Here is a 16,311-nt window from a genome sequence, read left to right on the forward strand (position 1 = left end):
AATGAAACTTAAACTCATAGTTATTATATCTATAAAGACATCTTTATAATTTCAAATTTATTGCACACTGTAAAGCAATGATGTTATGACAACAAATGTTTTAATTTATTTAACCTTTTATTAAGTTAATCAGTTTTCAACTAAATTATTTAAGCTCTATAAGGTTTACTCAATATTATTAGTCAATTTGATTGATGTTGATGAGGTTAAGATGTCTAAAAAGTTTATTTGATTCAGCAAGATTTTTTTATACAGTGCAAAAAATGATCACTCCTTTGCTTAGATAATATATGCTTCACTGAATATACATATATTGTGCATAAATTATTGTTGATAAAAAAAACATATATTTGTAGTTCTCCCCTGTGTTGATGTTGCTTTTCCTTGTTATCACTTTTGTCACGCTGACAGTAAATGTTGTGATGTGGTGGATTAGATGCTTCTGCTGCTTCAAGCTGGCTTGCATTGTTCTCTTCACATTGAAATACAGCCAAATAGATTCTTCAAAAATTATGGTAAATAAACATTTTCATCCATATTATTTATTCATTAATTTTCTTTTCAGCTTAATTCCCTTTATTTAGTCCCTTTATTAATCAGGGGTCCCCCTTCTGCAACCCATCACTGGGAAACTGGAATACAATCTTGCATTCACATACACTATGGCCAATTTAGCTTATTAAATTTATCTGTACCGCATGTCTTTGTGTAGGGGAAACCGGAGCACCCAGAGGAAATCCACGCGAACACGAGGAGATCATGCAAACTCCACACAGAAATGCCAACTGACCTCGCCGGGGCTTGAACCAGCGAACTTCCTGCTGTGAGCCGATCGTGCTACCCACTATTTATTTATTTATTTATTTATTTATTTATTTATTTATTTATTTATTTATTTATTTATTTATTTATTTATTCAGCATTTTAGACCAAATGCAGCCTTGGTGAACAATATAGACTACTTTTAAAAGCTTTTACAATAAATCTTGACAGGCCTTTGATCCGTATTTGTTATATTTTCGAAATAATTGTGCAAATTTGTATCCTCTCAGGGCAAATGAATGGACGGCTGTTTAAACTTTTTACACCGATTGATGTCGCTGTTCGCGCAGGAACGCGTGTGAAAATCAGCCGAGGAAACAGTAATAATGGCGGAGACCTGTACGTGGAAAACATGTGAAGAAACGGAACAGAATACGTTTATTGGTAAGATTTTAATACCCAGAGTATCATAAATGTAACTTGGTACGTTATTGCTGTTATTTATTAGGTGTAAAATAGTAGTCTTATACTTCTGTTATGTATTTAACGCACCCACGTGGATATCATCGTCTCGTCCAAATAATAAACTGTAACGTTACTCAGTCTAACAGTATAAGTGTTAAAACAGTCACGCATTGTGTTTTAAAGCAATATCCTTGTCATTACAGTTAAATTCTCTAATGGACATGTGAAAAATGCCGAAGAGCTGGACTTTACAGTCTTCAGACACTTGAACGCATCCAACCCCAGAAAGAAAAACAGACGAATAGTGGTAAAACACCTATACATACTGAAACAGCTTTTGTTTTTATGTTTTTAAAAAGTCTAAATTGAAGCAATTGTGTTGTTTGTGCTGTTAAGAACTAACTTTATCTTTTCTGTATAGGTTGCAGATTCAGATAGGCTTCCCTATGTAGGGAGCAATTTTGGGTCTGGATCGCTGCAGTCTAATAATATGTGCAAGTGAGGTCATCAAGCTGTTATGTATTGATTTGTTGAGCAACACTTGAATAACCTCTCAATAATGGTGTGTAAATGTTGTCAACAGGTATTTTGTGGGAGTTCTTGACAAGCGCACCATGCAAATGAAGGTTCACAGTGCTCAGCTGTTCAATATGCTGCCTGTTATACCAGGTAAACAGTTTTACATCTGTAATATTATGGACATTAATTTTTTAGGGCTCTTAGAGGTCTCAGGAACTTTCACTCCATTTTGGGGGTGAAGATGTTTGCATGCCTCAAAGTCTGTAGTAATATTATTTTTATTACCGTGTTATTGAGTGCTGTTAGTACAATATCTCATACATTATTATTATTATTATTATTATTATTATTATTATTATTATTGCATAATAATTGTTAATGCTTATCATTTATAGTGAACAAGAAAATTTATACTATTTAAATACTTCTGTCATGACAATGCTCTGAGAGATTTAGTATGGTAATAAATATGTATTTGGCAATTTTGATGTGTTTGGTCTTGACGGCATAGATCTGCTACGCTGCTGCTGCTTTGATTTATGGTAGAACAAGTTGCTACTTGCTACTGCCAGTATATTCACAGACATGCGGTATAGACTATTTTGAGAGATGTAGACAATAACAATGGTTTAAATGTATTTCTTGTTTTACATTTTTTTTATTTCCATAGCTTCCAAAAGGTCCGTATATTGAGAATGTTATGGCAGCTGTTTTAATGTTAAGATGGGATAGAATTGAGTTGCCTCTTGTTAGAGTTATGAAATAGTTTGATAGGACATCTTCATGGACCAGTGACATTATATAGAAATTGTCTATGTAACCCCATAGTGGATCTATACACAGGTGGAGGAGGGTCTCTGAAAAACACGCTGCAATATTACAGCTTAGAAGAGCACTGTGCATTTAAAATGTTGAGAAGTAAGCTCATTGGCTGTCGAGACAACAGCAACCAATCTCCTGCTCCATTTAGTTAATTACGTAGAAGCAGATTAGATGACCTGTCAACCTGCATGTGCATTGAGTTTCAAGACAGAACTTTGTATGACATTTATTTCTAGTTCTGATGAGAGGTGAAATGTTTTATCAACTTATTGATGAAAAACATTTAATCTGAAGGTTTTGCAAACGGTATGATTATTGCTCCACTATTTCCTTTTCCAATTCAACAGTACTGTTTTAGAGACACGAGGAAAGTGAGTTATGGTTTATTTTGTTTGATAGGATGTCGGTGAACAGGATGTTCATTGTTAATTCTGTGTCTTCAGGTGAAGCAACAGAAGCTGAAAGCGAAAATCAACCTTCAACATTCAGAGATAAGGTGAGTAGCTCATCAGGTGATTGTCTAAAAGTACTGAACATATTAGTATATTATACTGTACATAGCGTTGAAGTCAGAATTATTAACCCCCCTGAATTATTAGATTTTTTTCAACACATTTCTAAATATAATAGTTTTAATAACTCATTTCTAATAACTGATTTATTTTATTTTTCCCATGATGACAGTAAATATTATTTTACTAGATACTTTTCAAGACACTCTATACAGCTTAAAGTGACATTTAAAGGCTTAACTAGATTAATTAGTTTAACTAGGCAGTTTAGGGTAATTAGGTAAGTTATTGTATAACAATGGTTTGTTCTGTAGACTATCGAAAAAATATATAGCTTAAAGAGGCTAATAATTTTGTCCTTAAAATAGTTTTTAAAAATTAAAAAAACTGCTTTTTATTCTAGCCGAAATAAAACAAATAAGACTTTTTCCAGAAGAAAAAATATTATCAGACATACTGTGAAAATTTCTGTGCTCTGTTAAACATAATTTGGGAAATATTTAAAAAAGAAAAATTCAAAGGGGGGCTAATAATTCTGACTTCAACTCTACATATTTGCGTACATACATGGTGCTGGATCGATTACTTAGAAGTTGTAGATTGTTACTGATTACAAATGACACAATAAATATTGTTTTATCATCTACGTCATCAAATCTTTATCTACATCATGAAATGCACCAAACATTACATTACATTAGGATTATTAACCATGAGAATAGCAATTGTCTTGTAAATATCACGGTCTTTCACATTTGATATATTTTTGTTCATAATCCATCAGTAGTGTTTGGTAATTTTCATTATTATTAACTGCATACAAACTACAACTGGTTTAAGAATGTGCTTTTGCTAACTAATTCGGGAGCATGATTCACAAATGCATTCAGGATGCAAGATTCTAATCATTTATTGCAGAGTACAATGAAATTCTTTCTTTGCAGTCCTCACTGAATGCCAAGGAAGGTTTAAGGTATAAAATAATTTAACAAAATAGGCAATCAAAGAGCATGCACAAAAGTATTTACATGACCGTTCAGTCTTGTTAATATGCAAAGCTTAAATTAGGTAGAATATACTAACTTGATCTTGCAAATAACTACTAACTATTAAAAAATATATAATTGTATGCATGATTTTAATGTAATCATTTACTAATCGTAAGTGATATTCAAATGAATCATCTAAAGAGGAGTTTAAGATGATAAAAAATAAATAAAGTGTATTTTTTAATTGTTTTTGAAAAATGTTTACACTCTTATACTTTATATATCATTACATTTTTGGGAGTCATATTTTACAACATGAATTTTTTATTGATTATTATCATTACGATTATCTGGAATATTGAGGTGAGCATAAAGCAAAAGTGGGAACATAATGGTGACACATATCTAAGTGAAACAGCTATGAATACACTTTTAAAAGGACAAGAAAAATCTCCTCAGTTGTGTTCAAGTGTGTTTTTGGGTGACATTTTAGACTAGACTAGTCGTTTATTTGTTTTATTAACAGAATGTTTCTTTTTTCAAAAATAATTTGTACATATTATGCCAAACTTTAAGATTGTTTATTTTACTAAAGTATTTCATCTTTTTGATATTTAAGTGTTTTCTTCATTATGAAATAAGAACAGTAGAACAGCCTGCCTTTAAATCCCTAGAAAAAATCAAAATGAACTGCCAAATTCAAAACGTGCACCACAGGAGTGGGAGTTTAGCATGGGAATGAAATTTTAAATGCATTTTTATTCATCCATGTGTGCATTGGGTTTGTTTGTGCACAGGTGGATGCTCTCATCGAAGCGTTTGGGACAAATAAACAGAAGCGGGCTCTTAACTCTAGGAGACTCAATGCAGTGGGCAATGAAACGCTCCATCAGGCCGTGGCACAGGCCGCCAGCAACATCATAGACCAGAAAGGAGTAGAAAGTAAGCAGCAGTATTAGACCTGTCACAATAATCAATATAACGGCTTATCACACAACACATGGACATGACCTCAATCATTTTTGGTAATGCAATATATATCGCCCATACATAAAAAACAATTCTAGCCACATTTTAGCTGATTGTGCAACATCTTTATCTCTACTGGTGGTGTCATTATGGTTAAAAACACTATAGTATTTACTATAAATCACTGTAGTATATTTTTATTTGGGTGTCGGACAATTGAAAATAGATCTAGTAGCAGATATCGTAGCCTCTGTTACTTTTTACCTTGCACTTTTTTTGTTAACATTTATTATTATTTATTTAGGATATGTGTTTTCACATTATGATTCCAATGCCTACTTATTACATTGTTAATATGACTATAATTAAATTAAATATTAAGAATAAAATATGATGAGTGTACTTGCATTGTGATGCTATTATATTGTCTTTGTGGCATAAAATGGTCTTAAAATGACAATAATATAGTTTATCGCAATATATTTTGGTGTAATATCTCGTACAACAAAAATGGATATCGTGACAGGCCTAAGCAGTATGTTTCTGTCCAAATGCAAAGTGCAGTAACTACGCATTAGCTCAAAACTAATTAAAGGTGCACTAATCGAATTATACCAAATTATATTTATTTTTGAAACCACAGAAACAAATACGCCCATCGCCCAAATGGATATATCTGGAGAGACTTTAAAGGAAATATTTTGAAATATGAAACTTTCAAAAATGGTTACATTTTTATCAAAAGTAAACCTTAAAAAAAGATTTTTATCTTATGTATTATTTATTGCTGTTGATGTCTTGTAATAAAACATTTAATTATGATTAAAAAAAAGATACTTATAAAACGTTGAAAATTTGATTTGGTTTTGTCATGAAATAGCATCAGAAGCTGATATGGCAATAAATTCAAAACTTTCTCTCTCCATCTTTAAAGGGTTAGAAAATTACCTTCTGATTTACTCACCTTCACGGCATCCTATGAATTTTAGGTATTCACAACAAATGTGGAAAGTCAATATCGTTTAACAAGCTTTTTCATTTACTGCAAATTTGATAACTAAATATAAATCAGATGATGTCATTATGCTGCTGTCTTGCTGCCAGACGATCGCTGCTTTGATCATCATGATTTTTAGAATGGATAGATCTGTCCTTCACAACCACATGCTTCAATCTAAGACCAGAATTCATCCATATGTTTTAATCTAATTTCACAAACTTGTTTAAAGAACCAAATTAGCCAGAGATCAGATATCATGATTTAAGAAATCCAGGATCAGACAAATCATCTTGGATCATTTAAGCAAGGTACAAAGAACATACTGGCTGGTGTAAAGATATTTTAAAGACATTTTCCTCAGTTTCAGTGTTTGTGTAGTTACCTTTGTAGGGCAGTATGGATTTTTACTATTCTTAAGACTGAACTGTGTATTAAAAATGCATAATAACATGTTCTCTCTAATTCTGGCATCCAGCTCTTCGTAACGAAGTGATTGAAACGGAGGCTCAGACTGATGCAGCCCTCTTTCTCCCTCCATGCAATGCTAACGCGGATAAACTAGAGGATGTTTACCCCTTTGACCAGCGTATCCTTTTGACTTTGATTCAAAATTCTTAATCTAGTAGTGCTCCACTGAAGAGCAGTGTTTAGATTCTTAACTTTGTTATAGTGTTGGCTCCAAATGAGTTTGAATCCCTGAAGGATGTCGGAGCGAAGTATGCAACCCTGAGCCCTGAAGACCTGCAGAAGATGAGAGATGAACGCTGGTATGGAGATTACAGGATTTTGATAAGTGAATATTCATGTTTACACATTAATGATTGGTGAGTAGGCAGCACGGTGGTGCAGTGGGTAGCACGATCGCCTCACAGCAAGAAGGTCGCTGGTTCCAGCCCCAACTGGGTCAGTTGGCATTTCTGTGCGGTGTTTGCATGTTCTCCCCGTGTTTGCGTGGGTTTCCTCCAGGTGCTCCGGTTTCCCCCACAAGTCCAAAGACATGTGCTATAGGTAAATTGAATATGCTAAATTGGCCGTAGTGTATGTGTCTTAATGTAAGAATGTATGGGTGTTTCCTGGTGTTGGGTTGCAGCTGGAAGGGCATCTGCTGCGTAAAACATATGCTGGATAATTGGCGGTTCATTCCGCTGTAGCGACCCCTGATTAATAAAAGGACTAAGCCGAAAAGAAAATGAATGAATGAATGATTGGTGAACAAGACCACATTCATTTAATCAGATTACGTGATATACAAGTTGCTACTTAATGTTTCTTTAAAAAATATTTTTAAAAATTAAACATTCAAAAGACTTTGTTTTATTTGATATAAAAAAATTTTGATAGAAATATTTGAAATTATTAACCAAAAGTAGAATTATTTTTATATTTTTTGTTTTAGTATATCTCTATCGTTTATTCTTTAGTTTATCCTTTTTATTTTTACTTTTATTGTTGTTGTTGCTATTATTATTATTATTATTATTATTATTATTATTATTATTTAACAGTGTCCTTTTTTCTGTATTTTGTTTATTACATGTATTTTTATGCTCACTGTTATATGCTGATCATTTTTTGTGTTCACATAATTTCAAAATAAAATAATATAAATTGTATTGAAAAAAAACTATCAACCAAAACAGAGAAGGCTTGCAGTAAACTATGGAATGTTTACGTAATTTAACCAGGCATGGGACGATAACCGTTTTCAAGGTATACCGCGGTTTGGAAAAGTCAAGGTTTTAAAACCGCCAAAATTTTCTGTAATACCGTTCCTAAGGTATGTGTAAGATTTTTTATTTACATTTTTGTTGTTGTTTTTTAGGACATCAGTATCTCTAGCAAAAAAGATATCCAAATATGGCTTTTAAATTGTAAAGAAATCTGTTTTTGAAACTATTGAAATCAGCAGATGTCCATGATTCATTTGAACTTTTTAACCTGACATGTTTACTCTCCCAAAATATATTAAATCTTTCAAAAAATAAAATATATTGTGATCAAAGGGGAAAAGGTTTTTTTTTTTTACCCAGACGTTTAAATAGAACATGTATTAGAGCAGTAATCACAAAACCGTGAATCCGTGATATTTTTATCCAAGGTTATCACACCGTCAGAATCTTATACAGGCTCATGCCTAAATTTAACTATGCAAAATCTGATCATTTAGATCAGTGGTTCTCAAACTGTGGTAAACTGCGGGCTTCCTTCCAGTGGTACGCGGAAGAATCGCTAAATAATAAAAGAATAAAATGAACTCACTTTTAACCCTTTGACACGTACGATAACACTGAGACTCATGTGATCACACAGCATTGGCTGTTCCCTGAAGTGTACGATTATGCTAGTGTGCTTTGAATGTTTACTTTAGTGCATTGAGTCAGCAGATGTTAAAAATCAGTCCGCTTGGCGCAGAGCCAGAGGACGATGCGCACAGCGCTTGCGGAGCAGATACATGCCCGCTAGAGAAGCCCTTCTGCAGACCAGTGCTGCTGTGTTGGCGTTTCAGTAATTACAAACTCAGGATTTTCCCCAGGCTGCATGATTGGTAAAATAATTATCACAGATGTGTTAAAATGTGTGCTCGTAGTTGTGTAAAATAATGTGTGTTTTCAATATACAAAGTTATTTGTTTTGTAAAGCATCGTACACGGTTTTCGATTTAGTTTGTTACCTCAGATTTAAGCTTATTAATTTGGGTTTGATTCAAACGGCGCGAGACACAGAACAGACTCAAGCAACTTTGCCATGCTTGAAGCTTAGTGGTAGAATGTAATTATAGTTATTCTCCGTGTGCTAGGAACCGTGTAGGAACCGTGAACCGTAACAGAGTCTGCTTGAAAACAGTGATCGGTGCAAGATTAACACAAACTTCATGGTTCACTTAAGAAGTGATCTCATTCGCAACAAATCACGAAAACACAGCACATATGAATTAGTCTGACATAATTCTGAATTCATAATTCTGACATAAGCCTACTGTAAGTGGCATGCGACAGAGTTAGTTTCTAATTTAAATGTAATTCCAAATCATATATTTAAAATACATATATATAAAATGATTTCAAACATATACAAATATGTCATATGTACATTGCAGTGTTAATGTTCAAACTATTTATAATGTTTAAAGTGGCTGACAATAATACATATTCTTAATAATAGGAATTAATCTGCCTTGTTTTTGAACTGTGCAGTGTTATAGCTGCTTAATTAGGCCTACTACACCACTGTATTTCAATACTGGTCATTGTGGTGGTACTTGAAAAAGTTTGTGAACCACTGATTTAGATCATGATTGATCATTTTAAAGGTCTCCAGTGATCATTTAGAGACTTAAAAAGTTATATTAAACTAATTTAAGGTCTTCTAACTATTAAATTAATGCATTCTTCCTGTCAGTATTAAAGTAATAGTTCACCCACAAATGGAACTTGTCATCATTTACTTACCCTCTATTAGTTCCAACCCTGAGTTTCTTTTGACCAAAAAAGAATATATTCTGAAGTATGTTAAAAACGGGTAACCACTGTCTTCCATAGTAAGAAAAATAAATACTATGAAAGTCAATGTGTTTCCAACATATTTTTCAAAATATCTTCTTTTCTGTTCAACAGAAGAAAGAAACAGGGTTGTTTCTGTACAAAATCAGGTTTGTGAAAAGGGTGAGTAAAGGGCAGAATTGTTCTTTTTGGATGAACTGTCCCTTTAATTAAAAAAAACCCTACAAACATGCTAGAGATGTTTCAGAGTCATGGAAATTAATTTGTGTAGAAAGAGTTTAACTTGAGGTCACTTTTAGCTCCTGATTAGACTTTGAAATTCTTATTTGTACTAATCTAATTGCCTTTTTTAGTCCGCAGACGGTTCTCAAACATCTTCAAACACTTTCTAAGGACGAGGCGGATCGAGACAGACAGTGTCGTTGTGCTTGGTACCTTTCCTTTGTCATCAGAGCCTCGCTACAGAAACAACTTTCCTTTAAATGTGAGTTTTACAGAAGCCAAGCTAAAATATTGAATGCGTCGGTCGGTACAGTAGATGATATTAATGTATTGATTATAAATACACTTATTTTATATGGACACTGTTTTTTTAAAGTAAATAAATAAATAACCTGAATTGCTTTTAATCCCTTTTACAAGTTGGTAGTGAGGATGGATGTCCACGAATCATCCTCAACAAAGTACTGAAGAATTTCACTGTAGAGAGTTTCCACAATGGCAGGTGTGTTTGTGTCTTAATATTTACCATTTTTTTGCCCAAACCTTCAGATAATTGCCATATATCAATGCACGTTTTGTCTCTACAGTCTCAGGAACACGGTGTCGATGTCCATGCGCATGAAAATGGCTTCTTACTGTTTGGCTTTACTGCTTCACATGGGCGGTCAGACTGCAAACCTCACACTCCTACACAGGGACATGAGCATCAGCGATAACAAGTCAGTCCAATGCTTCCATTTACAAACATAATATTAATATTGAAAATTCTTTTGTTGGTTTTTCTGAATTTAATGTTCATAAATTATGATATAGGATAATATATTCATCTGCTGTTACACTTAAGTAACACATATACACTATTAGCTACAACCTTTGCCTCAAAATTAAATTAAGGTTTATCAGGGCAGGGTAGTTGTGAGATTACGTTTGGGTATATGAGAGAATAATGGGAAATATGGGACAGATAAGGCGTTAATATGTGGTTTATAAGTACTAAGAACAGGTGTTAAATATGCAAGCTAGTTCAAAGTGAGAACTGGTCCTCATGCTAGAGTGATCACTGTGATAAATACAGTGTGCATTTTCAATAACGGAAATGTTTGTGGACAAGAAAATTTCAGTCAAGCATTAATGTGGTCAGAAAAAGGCTTAATTTTAATATTTGTCTTGCCAAAAAATCTAGGTCCTTAAAATCCTTGTGTGTGTATATTGTATGTTTTATATATACTCCAATATGGAAATCTAAAATGGTGATGAATGAGCATACATAAAATTATTGCTAATACACATGTTCGTATTTTTATTCTAATGGTGGACAATATATGTAAATTGCCAGGAACATGGAGTGACTGTAAAACACATCGTAGTTTCTAGTAGCATTGAAAGCGAAACAGGCTAACAACAAAGCTAAGCTTAATCCTAGTGATCAGTTAGTTTTGCAAAGGATAAATCTCTGTAGTAATTTAAAGTAGCTTTATTTATCCTGCTTTGATGCAACTGAATCAAGGCTAAATGCCGAGTTAGGAATAGTTTGAAATTTCCAGTCAAATACCTTATCTTTGTTTCGTGCAATACCCATCAGGACAGGTTAAGTAGTTTCACATCTATATAAACATTTTAATGCAGAGTTTGTGATTAACCCTGGACTGCATGCACCTGAAAATGTGATGCGTGCAGTAAACAGACAATCACATGAAACATGAGAGAGTTCGATTTATTCACTTATCAAGAGACAGCCAGCAATTCTCTTCTCTGAATAGATATCATTATCAGAAATATGTGTAATGAATTTACAAGGCAGAAATAAACACTGCTGATGCAGGAGAATTTTAAGAAAGCAACTTCAAAAAAAAAAGAAAAATCATCAAATCAATGCAAATCATTCAACTGCTTATGATAATGTAGGCTCACAAAGAGCTCAAAAGGGTCATTTTAAAAGCTTTTAATTTATATTAAAGCAAATGTATATGTAGATATTTAAATGAAAAATTTTAGAGCTACGATATTAATTTACAATTTGAATAATAAGAATAAGAAACTAATAAGAATTCAAATAATATAAATTAATTATTGAAAACAAAAGGCAATTTTGACTGAAAAAAAAGACTTTAAAAACTACACTTGGAAACTGGGGAATCAAATATAGATGTCACTATTCTCATAGCTGGTGGTCCAGGTTGGGTTTGCAAACCCGGAATAAAATCTGCTCTGTAGCAAGTTTGCTGTGTAGTGCAAGTTCCTGTGGTGATGAAATTCGGCCAGAACCAACAAACAAACAAACCAGCTTTGTGCAACAGTCTATGTATACAAAGTATTTGTTGATAATTGTTGATAATTTAGAGACCTTCAAAATTCATACATCAAATATTACACAGCAGGCTTTCAGGGTTATATGCTAAATAAATTAGCATAATTTGATTTCATATGATGGTCTTATTAAACAGGAGTTATCAGAAAATGTCCATGAGGAATCAGTGCCTTAAAGGGGTGGTCCAGAGTGTATTTTTAAGGCTTGGTTGTGTTTATAAGATGCAAAGCAATGTGTGCTTATGCTTCATTTGTAAAAAAAAATCATGTAATTTTTTCCATATATCTATAATTATATACAGCTACTCGGCTAACATGAAAACAATATCATATTTTCTAGTTCCGCCGAAAGCCTGGCCTCAAGAGGCTCTGATTGGTCAGCTAACATAATGTGCTGTGCCTCTGCTGTGTAAATACTGTCAGTCAGAGTAGCTGTTAGCCGTATCAGTTTGAGCTTGAATCAGACAGAAATGAAAAGGACACTGCTGAACCTCATGCCTGCTCTTTAAAAAAATCTGACAAGTGTCTTTCACATATATTTGGAATAAGCATGTGTAAGTAATAGGAAACGTTCACACATCTTTTGCGAGTTTGTATTTGAGATGTAGAACGCACTGAAAACAGCCGGATAGAGAGACAAATAACACTTCAATCCACAGCTGCTTCTATTATGGTTGGAGCTGCTCATTCTTTGAGGAGTTTTTAGCTAAATCCAGCACTGAACTTGAAGAGATTCTGGAAGCTGTCCTTTGTCAAATGCTAGCTATATGTTTTTATAATTCTCTGGAACATAATTAAAATTAAACTGTAAGCACTTCTCTCTTTGTGTCGTGTCTTTTGGAAGCCCAAATACAGAAACAGAAGAAGCTCTGTGGAAATAGCAGCGTTTGGACGGCATTTTAGCTTTCTCTGCTAAAACATTACATTGCCTCTGGCCACGCCCCTTTGCTACACATGGCGTATGTGCATAACCTGAAGTGTTTGTGATCTCACTAGCCCAGATGTATTTTTTTGTTGTCCCTAAGCTTCATTTGCTGTAGGCGTTGCTAAGCTAACTCTGTAAAAGCCAATATCTCCTTTTGCATTGACCTTTGAGCGCATTACATTCAGAGATGTTGTTTATGTTCACACAGCTACATTACACATCAACTAAAGTTTAAAATATGATATCATAGTGGACCACCCCTTTTATCTCAATTTTAATATGTTGTATGAACGTGTTGTTTTAGTATTTTATCTTAAAATGCTGATATATTGGACAAAAATCATGTCTGTGTACAGAATGTTGGAGGTGGCCAAAGCCATGGGACTGACCCTGTCCCGCCAAAGCACCTTAGGCACAGATGGGGCCTTGATGCAGGACGAGCACAGGATGGTCTCTCTGGTGCTTCCTCTTGTGCGTTATGATCGACGGATGGAACGCAAGAAGCGCAAGAGGATGAACTAACCTGAAAACAGTAGCTGCATTCATTTCTAAGATGTGCAGGTACAAGCTAAAACTGCTGTGTGTGTTACTTTACAGACTTCTAAGATTGAATTGAAAATAAATCATTATTCATTAAAAAGAAACTGGAATTGACATGTGCTTTGATTACTTTTACAAACTGATGTAAACTCTCCAGATGAAGATAATTTTGGTATATTTCAAGATGACTGGAATTTTGATTTAAAGTTATTGTGTAACAAGCAAACTATGGAGTCAGTCTAAGTTTTGCAAACGAAGCAAAGTATTGAGCAAAATAAAAAAATAAATGCAAATCTCCAAGAATCGCAAAGCATATTTTTCAGAAAGAAAAATTAAATTTGCTATCAAAAATAAAGAACTGCAAAGGCAAAATTAAGTTTTGAGAAATAAAAATAAAATTAGCAAACCAAAAAAAAAGAACTGCAAATAAAATCAAGCAATTTTTGCAATAAAAAAAAGATATAAATTTGCAAACACATCCCTGTCATTGCTTTGCACTTTACGTTTTTGTTCGTTTCACTTTGTGGTCCTGATTTCACAAAAGGGTGGTCCGGGCCTACCATAAATGCCAAAGTTCCCTTGACTCCGCCCTCTTGTCAAATCAGCAAAGTGAAAACAGCATAGCAAACTCAGTTGACTAAAAAAGCTAATCAAAATGAGCATTGCAGTTGACTGGACTGGTTGTGTAAAGGTAATGCTATCAAAATATTTTACAACTATATATATATATATATATATATATATATATAGTTTTTTTTTGTGTTTTTAATTGCAAATATTTTTTTTTTGCACTGCTTGATTTTATTTGCAGTTTTTTTTGTTTGCAAATTTTTTTTTTATTTCACAAATAAATTTTCCCTTTGCAGTTCTTTATTTTTGTTAGCAAAATTAATTTTTATTTCTCAAATAAATTTTCGCTTTGCCATTTTTCGAGATTTGCATTTATTCATTTATTTTTTGCTCAATTTATTTTTTGTTTGCAAAACATTATTTTATTTTGCAAGTATATATGGACCTAGATTGACTCCATAGCAAAATATTTTGCAAATATATATACATATATATAGATATATAGAGTATATATCTATATATATATATATATAGTTTTTTTTTTGTTTTTTAATTGCAAATATTATTTTTATTTTTATTTTTGCACTGCTTGATTTTATTAGCAGTTATTTTTTGTTTGCAAATTTAATATTTATTTCTCAACTTAATTTTCCCTTTGCAGTTCTTTATTTTGATGCTCAATTTATTTTTTGTTTGCAAAACATTCTTTTATTTAGCAAGTACATATGGACCTAGATTGACTCTATGGCAAACAATCGTTTTTCTCTGTGTCTTTGGTTATAGGAATCAAATCCATATCTTTGCAGTATGCGATTACAGACAAGAACTGCAGAAACAAGTTGGTTTTCAACAATAGTGATTATATTTATACTGCACAATAAGTATAAAAACCATACTGTAAAAATAGGCACATTTTAGTAGATACATATTGCACTTTACAAATCAAACCAGCAGTCGGTGTGAAAACATTACAAAAATAATAACAGCCTGCTGTAAATCTTACATCTGTTATGTTTGCAATGGGATACTTCTGTATTATTCCTGCAAAATGTATACTGTGCATGTAAACTATACCTCATCAACTATTGCATTTTACCCATTTTACTACAGTGGGTGTGACTTTCATTTCCAGTTCATTCAAAAATCTGAATCATCATTTGATTTGACTGCCTAAATCTGATAGTTTTAAACAAACTTTTAAAATATAAAAAGTCAAACTTATAATTTACACGTTATAAAATTACTGTCCTGTTTTATCATTGTTAAAGAATAATAGGCAATCTGCAGTATAGTAAAGTAGTATTCCATTACAAACATAGCTGTGGTCTATATATCCTGTATATACAGTAATGTGAAAGTTAGGCCAGCTTAATAAATTTCATGTTGTTGTTTTTTTTTTTTTTATCAAGACATAACAATATGGTCATTGGCAGATCTTAAAATTTGGAAGATAAAACCCTCAGATGAGCATAATCACATGACATCTCACAACATGTAATATATTTATTTAACAAAAATAAGATAGATAGAAAAAGCCATGGATGACAAAGATCTGGACTACTGAAAAGTTTTCTTCACTTGCTCTTGTAGATTTTATGGTCACTAGTTGCAGGTCCCAATTTTGGCTAATCGTTACCTGTTGGACAACACACCTGAAGCTCCAGACCAACACACTGCTAAAACTTGTGCTGATGACCAGTTCAGTCATTCGATTAGCAATGTCTGACTTATTTTTGTTAAAGCTATATGTTGTTGTTTATCTAATGTTTTATCTTTCAGATTTTAAGACCTGCTAAAATCATAACTTTAATGTCCTGATAGAGAAAAAAAAATGTCAGAACTTTCACATGACTGTATATATGGTTTACCCTGTAAATTTTCACTCAAGCTATCCAAGCTGTATATGCCTCTTTTTGTTCAGATGAACACATCAGTGTAAAAAATAAGATCCTGCCTCTTCTCGGTTTTGTAAACTAAGTGATGGTTTTCTGTAAAGAAAAATCAATATTTAAAACTTTTGAAAAGGCCAAAAGGATGACACTTTCAGCTTTAAGAAGATAGATTGATAATTCAAATTCAGTCATTTCTATTAGTACAATAACATACAATATCAGTAACTCATTCAAGTCGCCTCGGAAAGGCTGGTGATCCACAACAGACATGCATGAGGAGACAGGATAATCAATCACAGCAGGCAATCAGTTCAACG

At 33.0% G+C, this 16,311-nt stretch overlaps 1 protein-coding gene across 1 annotated transcript; it reads left to right on the forward strand.

Annotated features, from left to right (window-relative positions):
• Positions 1-1,115: 1,115 nt before the first annotated feature.
• On the forward strand, positions 1,116-13,636 carry polr1e (RNA polymerase I subunit E). Its single transcript, XM_056445671.1, has 12 exons — positions 1,116-1,206; positions 1,431-1,534; positions 1,649-1,725; positions 1,811-1,896; positions 3,012-3,064; positions 4,867-5,011; positions 6,514-6,624; positions 6,709-6,805; positions 9,892-10,022; positions 10,181-10,262; positions 10,348-10,479; positions 13,349-13,636. Exons 1-12 carry the CDS (start codon positions 1,149-1,151, stop codon positions 13,512-13,514), a joined length of 1,242 nt encoding a protein of 413 aa, XP_056301646.1. The 5' UTR covers positions 1,116-1,148; the 3' UTR covers positions 13,515-13,636.
• Positions 13,637-16,311: the final 2,675 nt, after the last annotated feature.

This window comes from Danio aesculapii, chromosome 1, assembly GCF_903798145.1.
Source record: "Danio aesculapii chromosome 1, fDanAes4.1, whole genome shotgun sequence".
NCBI lineage: Eukaryota > Metazoa > Chordata > Actinopteri > Cypriniformes > Danionidae > Danio > Danio aesculapii.